Source organism: Neolamprologus brichardi, chromosome 19 (genome assembly GCF_056152115.1).
Source record: "Neolamprologus brichardi isolate AB-2024 chromosome 19, ASM5615211v1, whole genome shotgun sequence".
Lineage (NCBI taxonomy): Eukaryota > Metazoa > Chordata > Actinopteri > Cichliformes > Cichlidae > Neolamprologus > Neolamprologus brichardi.
The window spans coordinates 9775060-9789721 of record NC_142122.1 but is presented as its reverse complement, the minus strand read 5'-3'; the positions used below and the strand labels follow the sequence as shown (position 1 = coordinate 9789721).

The 14662-nt window shown below is 38.3% G+C and overlaps 2 protein-coding genes across 4 annotated transcripts; both read left to right on the top strand.

Moving 5' to 3' along the window:
* The first annotated feature begins 1189 nt into the window (after positions 1-1189).
* Positions 1190-5308, top strand: tp53i3 (tumor protein p53 inducible protein 3). The gene is made up of 7 exons (XM_006798676.3): positions 1190-1305; positions 2327-2405; positions 2534-2707; positions 2864-3131; positions 3316-3528; positions 4504-4700; positions 4873-5308. Exons 3-7 carry the CDS (start codon positions 2567-2569, stop codon positions 5068-5070), a joined length of 1017 nt encoding a protein of 338 aa, XP_006798739.2. The 5' UTR covers positions 1190-1305; positions 2327-2405; positions 2534-2566; the 3' UTR covers positions 5071-5308.
* Positions 5309-6283: 975 nt separating this feature from the next.
* dnajc5gb (DnaJ (Hsp40) homolog, subfamily C, member 5 gamma b) lies at positions 6284-14612 on the top strand. 3 transcript variants are annotated; one of them, XM_087832965.1, is made up of 7 exons: positions 6284-6451; positions 7881-8010; positions 8402-8615; positions 8778-8931; positions 10594-10650; positions 11618-11671; positions 12492-14612. In XM_087832965.1, the coding sequence occupies exons 2-7, from the start codon at positions 7898-7900 to the stop codon at positions 12554-12556; spliced, it is 657 nt and encodes a 218-aa protein (XP_087689091.1). In that variant the 5' UTR covers positions 6284-6451; positions 7881-7897; the 3' UTR covers positions 12557-14612. The 3 variants fall into 3 exon arrangements, with proteins under 3 accessions (XP_087689091.1, XP_006798737.2, XP_006798738.1); XM_006798674.3 differs by having other exon boundaries at positions 11615-11671; XM_006798675.3 differs by lacking the exon at positions 10594-10650 and having other exon boundaries at positions 11615-11671.
* The last annotated feature ends 50 nt before the right edge of the window (positions 14613-14662 follow it).

The window sequence follows — 14662 nt, the reverse complement described above, 5'->3', positions numbered from 1 at the left end:
ATTGTTCATCAGCGCATATAGAGATTCAATTTCAGCACAGTAGCAGGGCTTCTTGCACGTTACACTGTGACTGTGAAAAATACTTCGATTTTGTGCAGTTTTCTCCCTCCTGCTTCATATAATTCACTATTTGGGGTTATGATAAAAAATGAATTGTAAATGTACATTTTGGGAGAAAATTACATTATGAGTTACCATTTGTTTTACTGTAAATGCTGTGCAAATAAATACAATCAGAGTCTGTTATTCGAATATCCTAAACTGTTGCTTTTATATAAATATTGGTAATTAAAGATGTGGTGGTTTTAGAAACACTGAGCTCATGAATCCTCGCTATTCTGACTGAGAAAGATTTGCTTTGACACAAGTCTTCAGTTGTTAGCCATCGGATCATCCCCAAACGTGTCATCCTTCTCCAACGGTCTTTCTCATCTCCTCCTTCACTATATCTGTGAATCTTACCTGGTCTTCTTCTGACCCTCCTGCCTGGCAGCTCAATGTTATCTTCGGCCTGATGTATCCACTAACCCTCCTGCCAGTTTTTCATTTGGCAAAGATTTAATGCTGAATTCGCTTCCCGGTGAAACCCTCACTATTTAACTGGGCTTGGGACTGACACTAGGAGTACTCTCGGTTGAGCCATAAAATAAATATATATTGGTCATGATCTCCACTAGCTTTCTATATTTATTGATTGTTTTTTCCTAATATTTTGATATTTTCAAAAACATTTTTTATTATTACTTTAAGTTTTTTAGCATCTTATTTGACAGTAAACTCTGAATCTTTAGGGGTTTTTTTCCCCTTTGATTAATTGATTTGATGATTTGTCATCTTCTTGTGGGTGTTTTCAATCTGCTTTTTAGTAGACTCATTTATAATTGAAGATAACATTTGTAGAACTTAGATCCACATTAACATGAACATAGGAGAAACTATGCTTACGAGAAAATCGCTGTGCTACAGCAGGCAGAAAACGAAAAAGTTGAAAAAAGATACAATATTACAAAAACATGACTCTAGTTTGTTATATTTCTCAGTTTACTTTTATTTGTCTCTGTTCCCCATAAAATATTAACTGCATATATTAAGTTATTATATAAATGAAAATAGTACGAAGTGTCCTGATCATATTTACAAAAAACTGTGTAATTGCAGTATACCTTTAACAAGCAAAGACAGCCCCTCTGGAGTTTGGCCCTCCCGCGCTAAAACTGAAAACCAGGCTTGAATATGGCACAACAAAACTTCCCAAAATGTCACACAGTTACTCCAAAGTTGATCAGCTGTTGACATCGCTGCTTGGTAAGTTTATTCTCTGCAGTGATTTGGCTTCATTTACATTTTCAGAGGAAATGCTGTTCGCTCGTTTTCAGCTGCTTATCTTCACTGCCGCTTCGCTGGTTTTAGTCGCACAGGTCAAACAGAGTAATCAGTCAGGTTTGTCGATTTACATTATTTAATGAAACAGACAATGATTCGGACATAATGCAAAATACAGCCGTCTAAAGCGTGAGAGAATGTTGCGCATGCGCATCACGGAAAGGGGAGATTACAGTATAATGTAAAAGCAGAAAAACACATATGTTTACAATAAGGGGTTTCTCTTTTCCGCTTTTTCGCGGTCTCTTCTCCATGTTTTTTCTCTTTGTTCTGCTAAATAGTTCTGATATGTCTTCAACCCCTTGAGTTCCTGGCTTGTATTCAGCATTTTCAAACTTTGTGGTTTAAACTGTTTTGGTCCCATGTAATTGTTTAGAGATGTAAAACTGTGTTAACCGGAGAGTCAAACTGTTTCTGCTACTTCAGGTGCTGACTTTGGCATAAATAACTGCAAAGAGATGAGTTGGCTGTTACCAAATACGAACAGTTAATTTTGATCTCACAGAGGTTTATGCTTGGATATTATTTAAAACATTTAACGGCAACAATCCTTAGCCTCGTTTAACCCAGATAACCTAAACCACTAAACATTGAGGCATTTTTTAATACATTTGGACACACTGGGTGGAGAAGATCACTGAGATCATCAATCCGCAAAATATATTATATGCAAACAAACCAGGTTGGAGGCTTTATTTAGTATAGACCACAGCATTAGTTTACTCTTAAGGTTTTACACCAGACAGGAGCTGAAGCACATTGCTGTTTTAAATATGGAGCACCTAAACAAATCTATGGAAATGCAGATATCAACAAATAACACTTTTTAAAAAAAATAAAATTCTGCTTTGTTGTTATTATTAGAAATTATGACATACTTAATGTTCTGTAACAACTTGTGCTTTAACAGCTTAATTTCCTCTTTTGTTTTCCACTCAAATAGCAATTGCCCCTGCAGAGGTTATCTAATGCATCAGATCCTGCAACCTGGACGATTTTTACTCAGAAATACGTGCCACACAGTGAGTGTTTAAGCACTAAATTAAAGCCTACATAAAGTTGCTTCAGTTTTACATGCTGCAGTTTTTCTTGTTGCACCACTTGCAGGTCAGAAAGAAAAATGTAGGCCTACTCTACTTTTGTTTTCAAGGTGTGATCCAAGCATTACGTTAGTGTTGCCAAGATGATGCGGGCAGTGTGTGTTGATGTACCCGGAGGACCGAAGAATTTGCTGCTGCAGTCTGTTCCCAGACCTAATCCCAAAGCAGGAGAAGTCCTGATTAAAGTTCACGCAGCTGCCCTCAACAGAGCAGACCTGTTACAGGTAGAGTATATTATAGCCAAAAGAGCATAACACAGTGCTATTATCTCCTGTAAATCTATTAGCCTGCTTTCAGTCTTCTGTGACTCACTGTATTCTGAATTATATCTAAATTTGCATAACACTGGCCTAAAAATAATTATCTTGTGTTTTCCACAGAGACGAGGCCTGTACCCTCCTCCTGCTGGTGAGAGTGACATCATAGGCCTGGAGGTAGCTGGTACTATCCACACCCTGGGTCCAGGGGTGAAAAAGCAATGGAAACCAGATGACCGGGTCATGGCTTTGCTCTGTGGAGGAGGATATGCAGAATATGTTTCTGTGCCCGAGGAGCTTCTCATGCCCGTTCCCTCTAATCTCACAATGTGTCAGGCTGCTGCAATCCCAGAGGCCTGGCTCACTGCTTTCCAACTGCTGGATTTTGTTGGTATAACAAACATTTCTGTGTCTCTTTGTTTTTCTTCATTTTTATATGTTTTAATGATAAAGATTAGACAACTGAGTTCTTCAATGAGTCACATTTATTTCTATTTGACTTTTTTTAATTAACAAGAGGCCAAAGTCAGATTTGGTGCAAATTCTATACTTGCCATCTGTCTTCTCTGCTACAGCTCAGGTGAAAGAGGGTGAGGTGGTGCTGGTTCACGCTGGAGGCAGCGGAGTCGGAACAGCGGCCGTTCAGCTTGTTCGTCTGTTTCGGGGTGTGCCGGTTGTCACTGCCGGGAGCCCAGAAAAATTGAAGCTGGCTGAGAAACTGGGCGCTGTAGTTGGATTCAACTACAAAGAGGAGAGCTTTGCACAGGGAGTGCATGACTTCACTGGAGGTGAATTATGGAAATCAACATGCATTTAATTTTGCTGCAGGCGATTTTGCAGTGTCTCTGCTGATAATTCCTAATGATAGCATTGTTTTTGCATACTTCAGATTGCTATCAAATGTTTTGTCTTTGTTTCACAGGCATTATATTGGAGTTAAATGTTTCCAACCACTGTAGCAATCAGAGCTTAATGCTACACAGCTCTTCTGTAGCTTTCTAATAAATGCACATCAAAGAGCTTTGGTAACCAACTCCAAAAAATCCTCCGTCAATACTTAAGAAGCAAGTCAAAACACATGATTTCATTTTCAAGGATAAAAGAAAAATGAGTTGTTTTGTAATTTTAGTTTAAAAAAAATTTTGTTCAATCTGTCACAGTGTATTTGTTTAGAACAGGGGTCAAGCATAAGACTGGGGGGAGAATCGGCCTACCAAAGAGTCCAATCAGGCCCACTGGAAAATGCAAAGGAGGGCATAAAGATTGGAGTTCTCTGCGTATTTTCATTATATTTACAACTTTTCCTACTGATACAAACCTCCCACATGGTCATTCATACTGCACTAATGTAGTAAAGTAGCATTAAAAACAGCGGAAGGATAGAATAGTTCCTGTATTTTCACTCTCCACTGCAGAAATGTAGTCTTCATTGGTCTTGTTTAGCCTAGCTAACCTACACCACAAAACACTGAAGTAATTTTGAATACATTTGAACACAATGGGTGGAAAAGGTCATCGAAACGACAAATCTGCATAAGAGGATATGATATGCAAATAAACTGGGTTAAAGGCTTTATTCAGTATAGACCACAGCATTACTTTACTCCTAAACTTTCACGCTAAACATGGAGTCAAAGTGGGCTGTGGTGGGCCATGATGTAAAATAAGATTAGCATCTCTGGTTTGGAGCTATTTTGAATCAAGAACTTGATTGTATTGGAGATGGGCAGTCACCTGTAATTGTAAAATCTCTAATTTTACAGGCAAGGGAGCAAATGTGATCCTTGATTGCATTGGTGGGTGCAACTGGGAGTCAAATGTGAGCTCTTTGGCCATCGATGGCAGGTGGGTGCTGTACGGCACCATGGGAGGGAGGGCGGTAGAGGGAGATCTGCTGGGCAAATTGCTGTCCAAGCGAGGCCACTTGCTCACTAGTCTCCTCCGCTCTCGCAGCCTGCAGGTAAGAATTGAAAACAGAAGTGTCGCAACAGCTGTGTTTCTTCATCTCTGTGCTGACTCGTGTCAGTGTTGCTTTCCTCTCCTGGGTCTGCTTGGGTTACTTTTCAGACATCTCTTGTAATATATATGTTTGCAACTGGACCTGATATGTACTTTGCATTTTCCTTTCACAGTACAAAGCTGACCTGGTGAAAGCTTTTACAGGCAGGGTGTTGCCATATTTCTCAGACCAGCCTGCCACCCTGAGGCCAGTGATTGACAGCACATTTAGCCTGGATGACATTGCAGAGGCTCATAAGCACATGGAAGCTAACAGAAACATGGGGAAGATTGTCATCAATGTGATTCCACAGATTGAGCAAACACAGTGATGAATTCATACTGTAATAGAAACGCACTGGCTTTGAAATTTCCCAAAATACTGAAACCCACTGTCATTGTAAAACTTTTCTTTTGTTAGGAATATTCATAATTTACTAATAAAATAGACCAAATCAGTTTTTTATTTTCTGTTCTAGTATTGTTACGATTACGTCCTGTGTTACTGTTCTTTTTCTATCCCCTATTCATTGAGGTGAGTTTTCTCCTGTGGTGGTATTACTCACAATTTTCTACTAGCAGCATAGAAATGACAGAAATATGCATTTCAATGCATGATCAATGCTTATAATAGTTAACTAAAAAGCTAATTTGGGAAAAAAGCAAAACTAACTCACAAAACTAGAAAAACATAGTAAATGTTATAAGTTTTAATCTTTGCCAGTTTAGATACATTTTATTATCACAGCCTGCCTGATTAAATTTTGTTGCATTTGCTTATTGAGACTTGGGACGTCTACATGATTGTGAGCCAGCTGACATTTGTACTGTAACATTACCTGTTTTGATTTTCCTAAATTTTGCCCCTGATAATAATCCTCAGAGGTCACCACAGCAGATCATCTCCCTTCATCTCATCCTATCTATTCTCATCTGCCACACCAACCCTCTGCATATCCTCCCACAGTACATCCACGTACCTCCTCTGTGGTCTTCCACTTTTTCTCCTTTTTAATCCCTGTCTCTCCAGGGCATATCGCCACCTTTCTTAACTCTTCTTCATCTGCTCCCTACTTTCACTAAAGATCACAATGTTGTTTGCAAACATTATATACTCCATGAACATTCCTGGCTGACCTCATCAGATCACAGATCCAAACTAGAAGGGGTCGAGATGTTTCTTGATGCAATCCCACGCCCACTTTCAACACATCTATCACTACTACCTCAGCGTTATCATACATTTTGTGCACCACCCTCACACACTTATCTGCCTCGCTATAATAATAAAACGTCATTTGAAACTGTATTGAAAAGAAAAAAATCGAACAAATAATAAAATAAATAAATAAAACTAAATAGAAAATAGCAAACTATAATAACTGTCAAGGTCTTCAAATTTTATGTGAGCTGAATCTTATATTAATAAATTTTTAAAAATCGGAAAGGATTTAGAGACGACTCTCTAGACGATGCTGATTGGTAGTGTACTTGTTTAAATAAAGTTCTTTAAATTGAAAAAAAATCTTCTCAAACTTCCGGCTTCTGTGTTGCGGCTCCTTTCACAACTTCCCTCTAGGTCCTGAGGAAGCAAAGTTAACATAAAAAGGTCGTGTAACTGAGTTATTTTAATGAATAAATATTAAATTAGTCAACGGACAACCTTCGGACTCTATGATTCGACGGAAAACAGCGAATATCTTTATTTATCTGGTAAGTAAGAGTGAGCATGTTCCTCAAGCCGCCCTGCTAAACGTATCTGCGTCAGCTAGCAGTCTGAACCCGCAGGTGTTTACGTGAAATTTAGCAAAACAAGTTGAATGTAAGAGCTAAACTAATGTTTTTATGAGTGAGCTGTAGGTATGCAGCCAGTCGTATTAAAAGCTGATTCATGTGAATGAATTGTTGACCTATAATTGGTCAAACATCTCTCATGAATATTAAGCCATTTTGAACCAGAAGTAACATTTCTGTTAAAGTGCCGCTTATGTCCTTTTATTTATCAAGGTAACAAGTTTTATTGACGTTAAAAATGTCCAATTCAAGACGAATTTAGCCAGTAGGTTAGCAAAATTTTCCACAACTATAACATAACAGCTCTACAAAGATATTTTAACGGGCTAAAAGAACTAGGTTGATTATAATGTAGAGTAAAAATGGGTGCAATGATGCATTCATAGGGACGCTTGCAAAACAAGTCAATTTTTTATTTTATATACAATCCCCTTGTAAATCTTGTCGACTACAACCAATTAAACAAATCAAACAAGGATATTAGGCATAAAACACATGCAAACGTCAACAAGCAGTGTTTGGCATACATATTGTGACCAGTGGTTCTACATAAATCTTTAGGGGTGGTAGGGTAACTAAAACCAAAAGCCGATGAATTTAAAGAATTATATTTTGCTGCTAAGGTGCACGGGCTAATCAAAAAATATGTCAGTATGTAAGTTAAGGAGTGCTGAAATGCATTTGTTGTTCTTGAAAGAGACTGGCTGACCTTTTTAAGTGAAAAGGTAAATGTGAAGGAGTATGATGTCCTTTTAAGGAAAACAAACATCCCCAGCAAATAGGCCTATTTAGGTTTATTAGCAATAAACAAGAGTTGTAAACCAGAGTAATTACATGTGTTAAAGCACTTTACCTAACTGCTGGTATGAATAACTTTTGTATTTAAACTTGATCCTACTTTGTTTTGAGCTTTATTTGGATATATGACTGTATGTGGGATTTGCATGTAGGATTATCCCAGAGAACCCCAGCTTTCACCCACAGTCCAAAGACGTGCAGGTTAGGCTAAATTAGGTTAATTGTACAAATGTGTGCAAGTAATGCGCCTACTTTCTGTGATAAGAAGTACTTCTTCAACCACAGCAATAAACATGAATTAGAACGCCTTACAGTGTCTGAATAGTGTGCTGCTGCGTTCACTTGCACTGGGACAATGCAGATTAATGATATACTGCATGATGTCCTTGGTGAGCGTGCTGTCCATCACAACTTCCAGATATGCTCTTTTTTTCCCCCTCAAACTTCTTTATTTCAACTACACTTTTGAGCCCTTGAAGTTACTTTCCTGATCTGTCTGCATTGTGCCTGTCAGAAAAGGGTGGAACTGTTTACATTTTTTATGTCACAGAAAACGCATCCTGAAACATGGAGGATCCAAACAGACCACAGAGGAAAATGTCAACAGCAGGAGAGAGTTTGTACAAGTTGCTGGGAGTGGAGAAGGGAGCGTCTCCTGACGAATTGAAAAGAGCCTACAGGTGTGACTATCTCTTTCAGTTCTGAGCTACAAGAACTAATAAATAAAATGTTACTCTCACTTGTTAATTGTGCTGTTCTTACAATAGCACAATTAACAAGTGAGAGTAACATCATTGTTTCAGAGCTTTATGGTGACATTAGTGAAATCTTAGGCTAAGTCCACACTAGACCGGATAGATTTGAAAACTGCGTTTTCGTCTGACGGCCGAAAATGCTTACGTTCCAGTACTGCGCATGCGTGAAACGCAAGAAGATTTGACCTGCCTCATTTCTGTCTGCCGCCTATTTATTTCTGGCTCTTTGAAACGTTGCAGCAAAATGTCAAGGAAAAGCACCGACTTTTTTAAACCCTCACTTGTTTGTATATTTTTAAATTTCTCTTTTGACCAGGAAAATGGCGTTAAGGTATCACCCTGATAAGAACCCAGACAACCCCGAAGCAGCTGAGAAGTTCAAGGAGATCAATAATGCCCACTCCATCCTCACTGATGTGGACAAGCGTGGCATCTACGACCAATATGGATCCATGGGCCTCTCGGTGGCCGAGCAGTTTGGGGAGGAGGGAGTCAAATATTACTTTCTCATGTCCAAGTGCTGGTTCAAGGTGAGAGGCAAGGGGACGCAGTTTTAAAGGTGAAAACAGAACATGAAGTTGTTTGTTCTGGTAGTAGGTGAATTATGCAGAAATTTAAACGCCAAAATGTGACCAGAGCATGCCGCAAAGTGTCCAAAAACTCTCCTAATACTCACATTGGTTTTCTTTTAGACCCTGTTTGTGTGCTGCACTATTTTCACCTGCTGCTGCTGTTGCCTCTGCTGCTGTTGCTGCTGCGGAAAGTGCAAACCACAAGATGAAGAGGACAATTTCATCTACATGGACCCTGAGGACCTGGAGGCTCAGATCAGAGAACAAGATGCAGGTGAGGAACTATTTTATATTCACTTAAGAATATATACAGTTGAGCAAGGCAGCAGCTTGCATAGAAACAAAGAGCTGGAGTTGAAAATGTTTCTTCTAGAAATCTAGGATTAATGATATGGAAATATTAGTTTTCACAGCTTAGTCTGCCTTTTTTTCACCGATATAGTTAATTATGTGTTTTCTTGTGGAAAGTCTGCACAGGAAGGCGTTAACTGGATTCTCTTAGATACAGTCGACAGCCTCTTGAAGTGTTTACAGCCCAGTTTTGCTGTACTGATAACACGGGTGTTACTTTATGCTGAGCAGCTGTAACCCTGCCAGTAATCTTGATCTTAACTGTGCATGTGCAGTAAATCCAGCAGCAAGTTAACTTTGCCAAGAAAGGGGGGGGGGGGTACATCCTCATTCAGTACAGGGCATGTTTAGAAAATGATATAGTCTATAAAAATGAAGTAAACATCTCAGATGAACAACAGCTGATGACATATCACACTGCCATTGTTTCTTTAATATAAACTAAGCTAAAATGCAGAAGCAGTGTGTGGGTAAACAAAGTACACTCCATGACTCAGTAGCTTGAAGAACCACGGATGGATGGATGACTTCATCAGTCTTTCACAGGGATGCAGGGACTTTGGCCCACTCTTCTTTATAACGTTGCTTTGGTTCATTGAAGTGGAGGCATTTGTTTATGCACAGCTCTCTTAAGGTCCCACCGCAGCATTTTAATCGTGACTTTGGGTGTCCCATTGCAACTCGTAGATTTGTTTCTTTTCAGTGGGGTGTGTGTGGGTATTTACCAAAACACAGCTCTGAGCATGTTAACTGGATTGTGGTCTGAACTTTTACTGGGCCTCTGCAGCACTTTTGTGTTTTGTTTTGTTTTTTTTCTTTTTTTTTCTTTTTTTTTTTTTTTAGCTGGTGTGGATTTGCTGCTGTGCTTGCGATCATTGTCCAATTTCATTACCTAATTTGGGCCAAACTTTTAGCTGTCAGACAAATGGCCTAACAGTTGACTCTAGAATAATTTGCTATACAAAGGAGTTCATGTTTAACTCAATGGCTGCAAAACGAGCCTAGATCATCACCCCTTCAAGGTTTTGTTCAGATGCAACTTTCCAAACCTAAACCATAATGTCACTTTTAATTTTGTTCTCTATTAAACAAGCCATACTTGTTCGGTCTGTTTTTAATTGTTTTCTCTCGAACGTTAACATTTAACATGACAACTGTAGCCTGAAGAATCTCAGATACAGCTCTTGGATTTTTTTGAGTTTTTCTGATCTCTGGGTAAATTTGCTAGGAAGATTGGCAGCTGTCTTAAATGCTTTCCACTTGTGAATAATCTTTCTCACCGCAGAATGATGGACTTTACATTTTTATCGAAATAGCCTTAATATCCCCCCCACCCCCATCTAATTTTAAGACGTGCTAAATGGCAAAATATTTTCTACTTTTATCCTCATGAAACCTGCGCGTAGAGTGGAAATTATGACATTATAGAATGTCACTCTAATCCATTACATCTTGCCCTGATCTTGATCCGTGTAACTGGTGATACTTCATCTCTGAACTCTTTCGTCTTTGTACATTTCAAGCCGAGACAAAAGCAGGTGAAGAGATGTCGTTAAGAAGCTGTGTGTTGAATTTTGTTTTACAGCAGACCATCCCGTAATAGTTATTCAGCCGAACTCTAGCGATGCTGGTATCCATTCAGGTAAGGTGTTTTTCCGTCTTCAGGTAACGTTAACCTGTTGTCAGCTTCCTGCTGCTCTGCGCTGCTTGACTCGCCTGCTAGATTTTACAGCAGTGATTCACTGTGGAAGATTTTTTTTGTCCATGTATTAAATCCTTAATGTGAAGGACGCATGGGAAATCCAAAGCTTTTTTGTTGTTTTGTTTTTTTTAAAGTGATTTATGTCCCTTATCACATACCCAGGACTTTTTGATGATGTGCTGTGTTTGGTTTTTCTCCAAACGTGGTCCTGCGGATTGTGGACAGATGTCTCCACTTTGGTCTCATCTGTCTAGTGGACATTGTTCCAGATGTTTTGTGGTTTGTTCAGATGTGATTTTGAAAAAACCCAATAGTCCCCCCAGTCTAATTTTCAGACGTGCTAAAGGGGAGATCGTTTTTGTTTTACTCTGACAAAACCTGCATGTAGAGTCATATTAATGAAATTCACTAATGCTGATTCTGTTGCCTAACAAAATGTCACTCTAATCCTTTAATTTCTGCCCTGATCTTGATCTCTGTAATTGATGATCCTTTAACCCCCCCAACCCCTGAATGCTCGTTACGCTGTTAATTGCAATCGAAGCGGTAAGTTTGTTCGTATACTTTCAAACACTGCTTCTGCATTCTGGCTTATTTCTGTTAAATAAATAATGACACATGTCATAGGTCAAGTGAGGTTATATTTCTGTCATTTTAAAACCTGCTGAAGGTCAGATTACTGTTATTCTAATACATGAGACTTGCACGTCGAGTGGCAGTTATTAAATTCACTGATGCTGGTGCTGTTGCCTAACAAAATGTCATGCTAATCCTTTCAATTCTGCGGTGATCTTGATCTCTGCATTCTCTCGTCTTTGTACATTTCAAGCCAAGACAAAAGCAAGTGAGGAGATGTTGTTAAGAAGCAGTGTTGATTTACCCAGTGTTGAATTTTGTTTTACAGCAGACCATCCCGTAATAGTTATTCAGCCGAACTCTAGCAATGCCGCTATTCATTCAGGTAAGGTGTTATTCCTCCTCCAAATACATTCACCTGTTGCCAGCTTGCTGCTGCTCTGTGCTGCTTAACTTGCTGCTAGATCTTGCAGCAAAGAATTGATTTAAAGGTTTTTGTGCTGCTTATGTTTTCTGTTGTTGTTAATGAGAAAAGCTTCATTAAGTGGTTTGCAGTGTTTCTATCCTAAAGGAATTTTGGAAGGATGTTTTTTTTTGTTTGTTTGTTTTGTTTGTTTTGTTTTGTTTTTTTGTTGTTTTTATTATTTTGTTGTTGTTTTTTTTATGGCGTTATACTATTTATATGGTTTATTCCCTGCTATAAAAGATCATTGCTCAAACTGTAATTTTAGACTGTAAGTGTTGTCCATTTCCCACATTATATAAAAAAAGGACACAGAACAGAGTATACAACCAATCATCAAAATCTCCTTTTGCATGTATGAGCAGATTGCACAGATTGATCTTGACATATAATGATTCGTACAGATTTATAGTTCTGGAGTTTTGGCTGAAAGATTTGTACAAATATGGAGTGACATGAAATTTGGTACCGATAGTGTTCACTTAACTTGTTTTCTGGCGCCATCATCTGGTCAAATACCTTGCTTTTGTGCACTAACATGCTAAACTAAGGCAGTGAACCCAGGCAGTAATATAATTGCTTTATTTATGTATTTATTTATTTATTTTTAAATGATGAGACGTACTTCCCTTCATGTTTCATTTTCTGTGAGACGTAAGTGGTTTTGACAGCTTCTTGCCTCATTTAAGAACACTCCCACACCACACACCTGTTCATCACCTGTTCTCGTTACCTTCTGCAGGGGAGAACACACCGATTGTGATTCAGACTCACGCAGCCAAGGGGGGCTCGGGACCTGGAGAATGAACGACTGTATCAAACACTGAAGTGCAGAAAATGTTTTCATCTCAGAGATTTGTTTGTTTACATGAGTCAAACTGCAATTTATTTGATTGTGCCATAGTTTTTTTTTAAAAAATGTGCTTTTTCTTTGATCCAGTCTTGTATTTATTCTTTTTAAAATGTTAAATTTCTGAATTTGGGGCGGAGACAAATAACAAAGCCATGCAGATCAAAGCCTCTGAGCTCGGGGATAATTATTTTTTTCCTGCGCACTTTAAACTCACACATTCATATTGAATGTTTGGAATATTCTGAAGCTGCCATGATCAGAGCACGTTTTGGCCCAAGATTCAGAAATTTTCAGATTTTTATTTTTAATATGCCGATTCAGGGGTTTCTGTGGAAGCTTGCTTCCAGCACTGGAAAAGGAAAAAAAAAAATGCCAAGCGTAAATCAGAATTTTGGTGTCAGATCTCAAAATTTTGACTCAATAACTCAGGATTTCAAGTCGAGTCTCACTTAAATCAGACATGTGAGCCAGCAAGTTGAAATTTTGAGAGAGAACCTCACAGTTTTCAGTGGCTGGGGAAAAAACGCTTGTTCGGTCGCACTGCACATAAAGTCTGTTTCTATGTTAAACGGTTTACTGATGTGGCCACAGATCACACACAGATTTATCAAACAATAAAGGTTTAGTTTTAAAATTTTAGCGCTGCCTTATGTGACACATTCAGTTGCTAGCTTGTAAATGACTCTTTGAAGTTTAGTCTTGTGATGCTTGCAGAGATTTTAAGGAATTACTAAATCACCTAATTCTGAGAGTTGAATGAGGACTGTTGATCACATTTGTGTTTGTCCACTTGAAATATACTAAGGATAGATTGTAAATGGATGAAATACCCCCAAAATGATTTGAGTCTTCCTATAAATGCCATAATTGTAAAACAACAGCTTCAAAATCAAACCAGATTTATATACCTGCTTTTAATTAACACAAAAAGATTGGATTTACTTCAATGGTACGTTTAGAAATTAGTCCTAAATGAGTTACATTTAACTGTGATTGGATGGGCGAGTGCAGCAATGTGTAGAAACCAAAGGAATCACACGGAGGCTTCTGCTGTAGCGCCCTCTTTGTGTGTGATTTCACCTAGCAAAAACCAGCAAGCCCCAGGAACCACTCGCCAACCAGCTGGGGGAGCACACCTTTTTCCAAGCCTCCTCCTCCCTCACTACCTGAAGCAAAGAACCGGCTGGACCAGTGGACCATTGTTTATTCTGTTTGTGCAGAGATTAAACAAAAGACGTGTTTTGGACATGTTGATTGATGTTTCCACTTGTGATGTTTTCAACCTTTATGCTTAAGTCCCTTTGGCTGCAGCTCAAGCTTACTTAATTATACACACAGACGCAGTGACGATAATCTGTTGTAACTCCTGGAAAGTTAGCCAGTGTTTTAGAAGAGGTACAGTTGGTCATTTTTGTCATTGCACATAAGTAAAAAAATATGCAGGGAGGTGAATAGAGTTGTGTGAATTTTTCTACACTTGACACTAAAACCATCGTCGTTTGTTTCTTTAGAAAATAAGATAGCAACTTTCTGATTTATTGCCATTTTGACTTTTTTGTGTATGTCATGATTGTTGTGTAAAGTCAGCTATATTTATGATTAGAGGATTTATTACAAATTGAGTATATATTAAGATAAAGATTCTTTTGTTTAAATGATATTTTTCTATTTTCTCTCGGGGTAAAAATGTTGAGATTGCGCTTCATTTTATACAAATCTGGATATAATAATAATAATAATAATATGGATGCTGATTTTCTGATGATTCTTGACTGCAGTGTATTTAAAAGCCTGCTTGTATTCTTTTGTATGCCAATGATTATACTTGACGCAAAAGTGCCTGAATGCAGTTTTTGAATAATTTTACAGAAATGTATATTTTATGTCATTATCTAAACATTTCCATGCTGGGTTTGTTCTGTCCACTTTGACAGATTTCCAACTGTTGGTGTAAATTTGAGTTTCTACTAAAGCAGTTCATGAAATAAAGTTGAATAATTCAGAAAATGTCATGCGGTTGTCTTATAATTTCACTGGAGTTGGCTCAGTAACCTGCCATT

Coding starts and splice junctions, on each gene's coding strand:
- tp53i3 (XM_006798676.3), top strand. CDS start 2,567: ATGATGCGGGCAGTGTGTGTTGATGTACCCGGAGGACCGAAGAATTTG. Junction 3,529..4,503: donor AGTGCATGACTTCACTGGAG/GTGAATTATGGA, acceptor CTAATTTTACAG/GCAAGGGAGCAAATGTGATC. Junction 4,701..4,872: donor TCCGCTCTCGCAGCCTGCAG/GTAAGAATTGAA, acceptor TTCCTTTCACAG/TACAAAGCTGACCTGGTGAA.
- dnajc5gb (XM_006798674.3), top strand. CDS start 7,898: ATGGAGGATCCAAACAGACCACAGAGGAAAATGTCAACAGCAGGAGAG. Junction 8,616..8,777: donor TGTCCAAGTGCTGGTTCAAG/GTGAGAGGCAAG, acceptor GTTTTCTTTTAG/ACCCTGTTTGTGTGCTGCAC. Junction 8,932..10,593: donor GATCAGAGAACAAGATGCAG/GTGAGGAACTAT, acceptor TTTGTTTTACAG/CAGACCATCCCGTAATAGTT.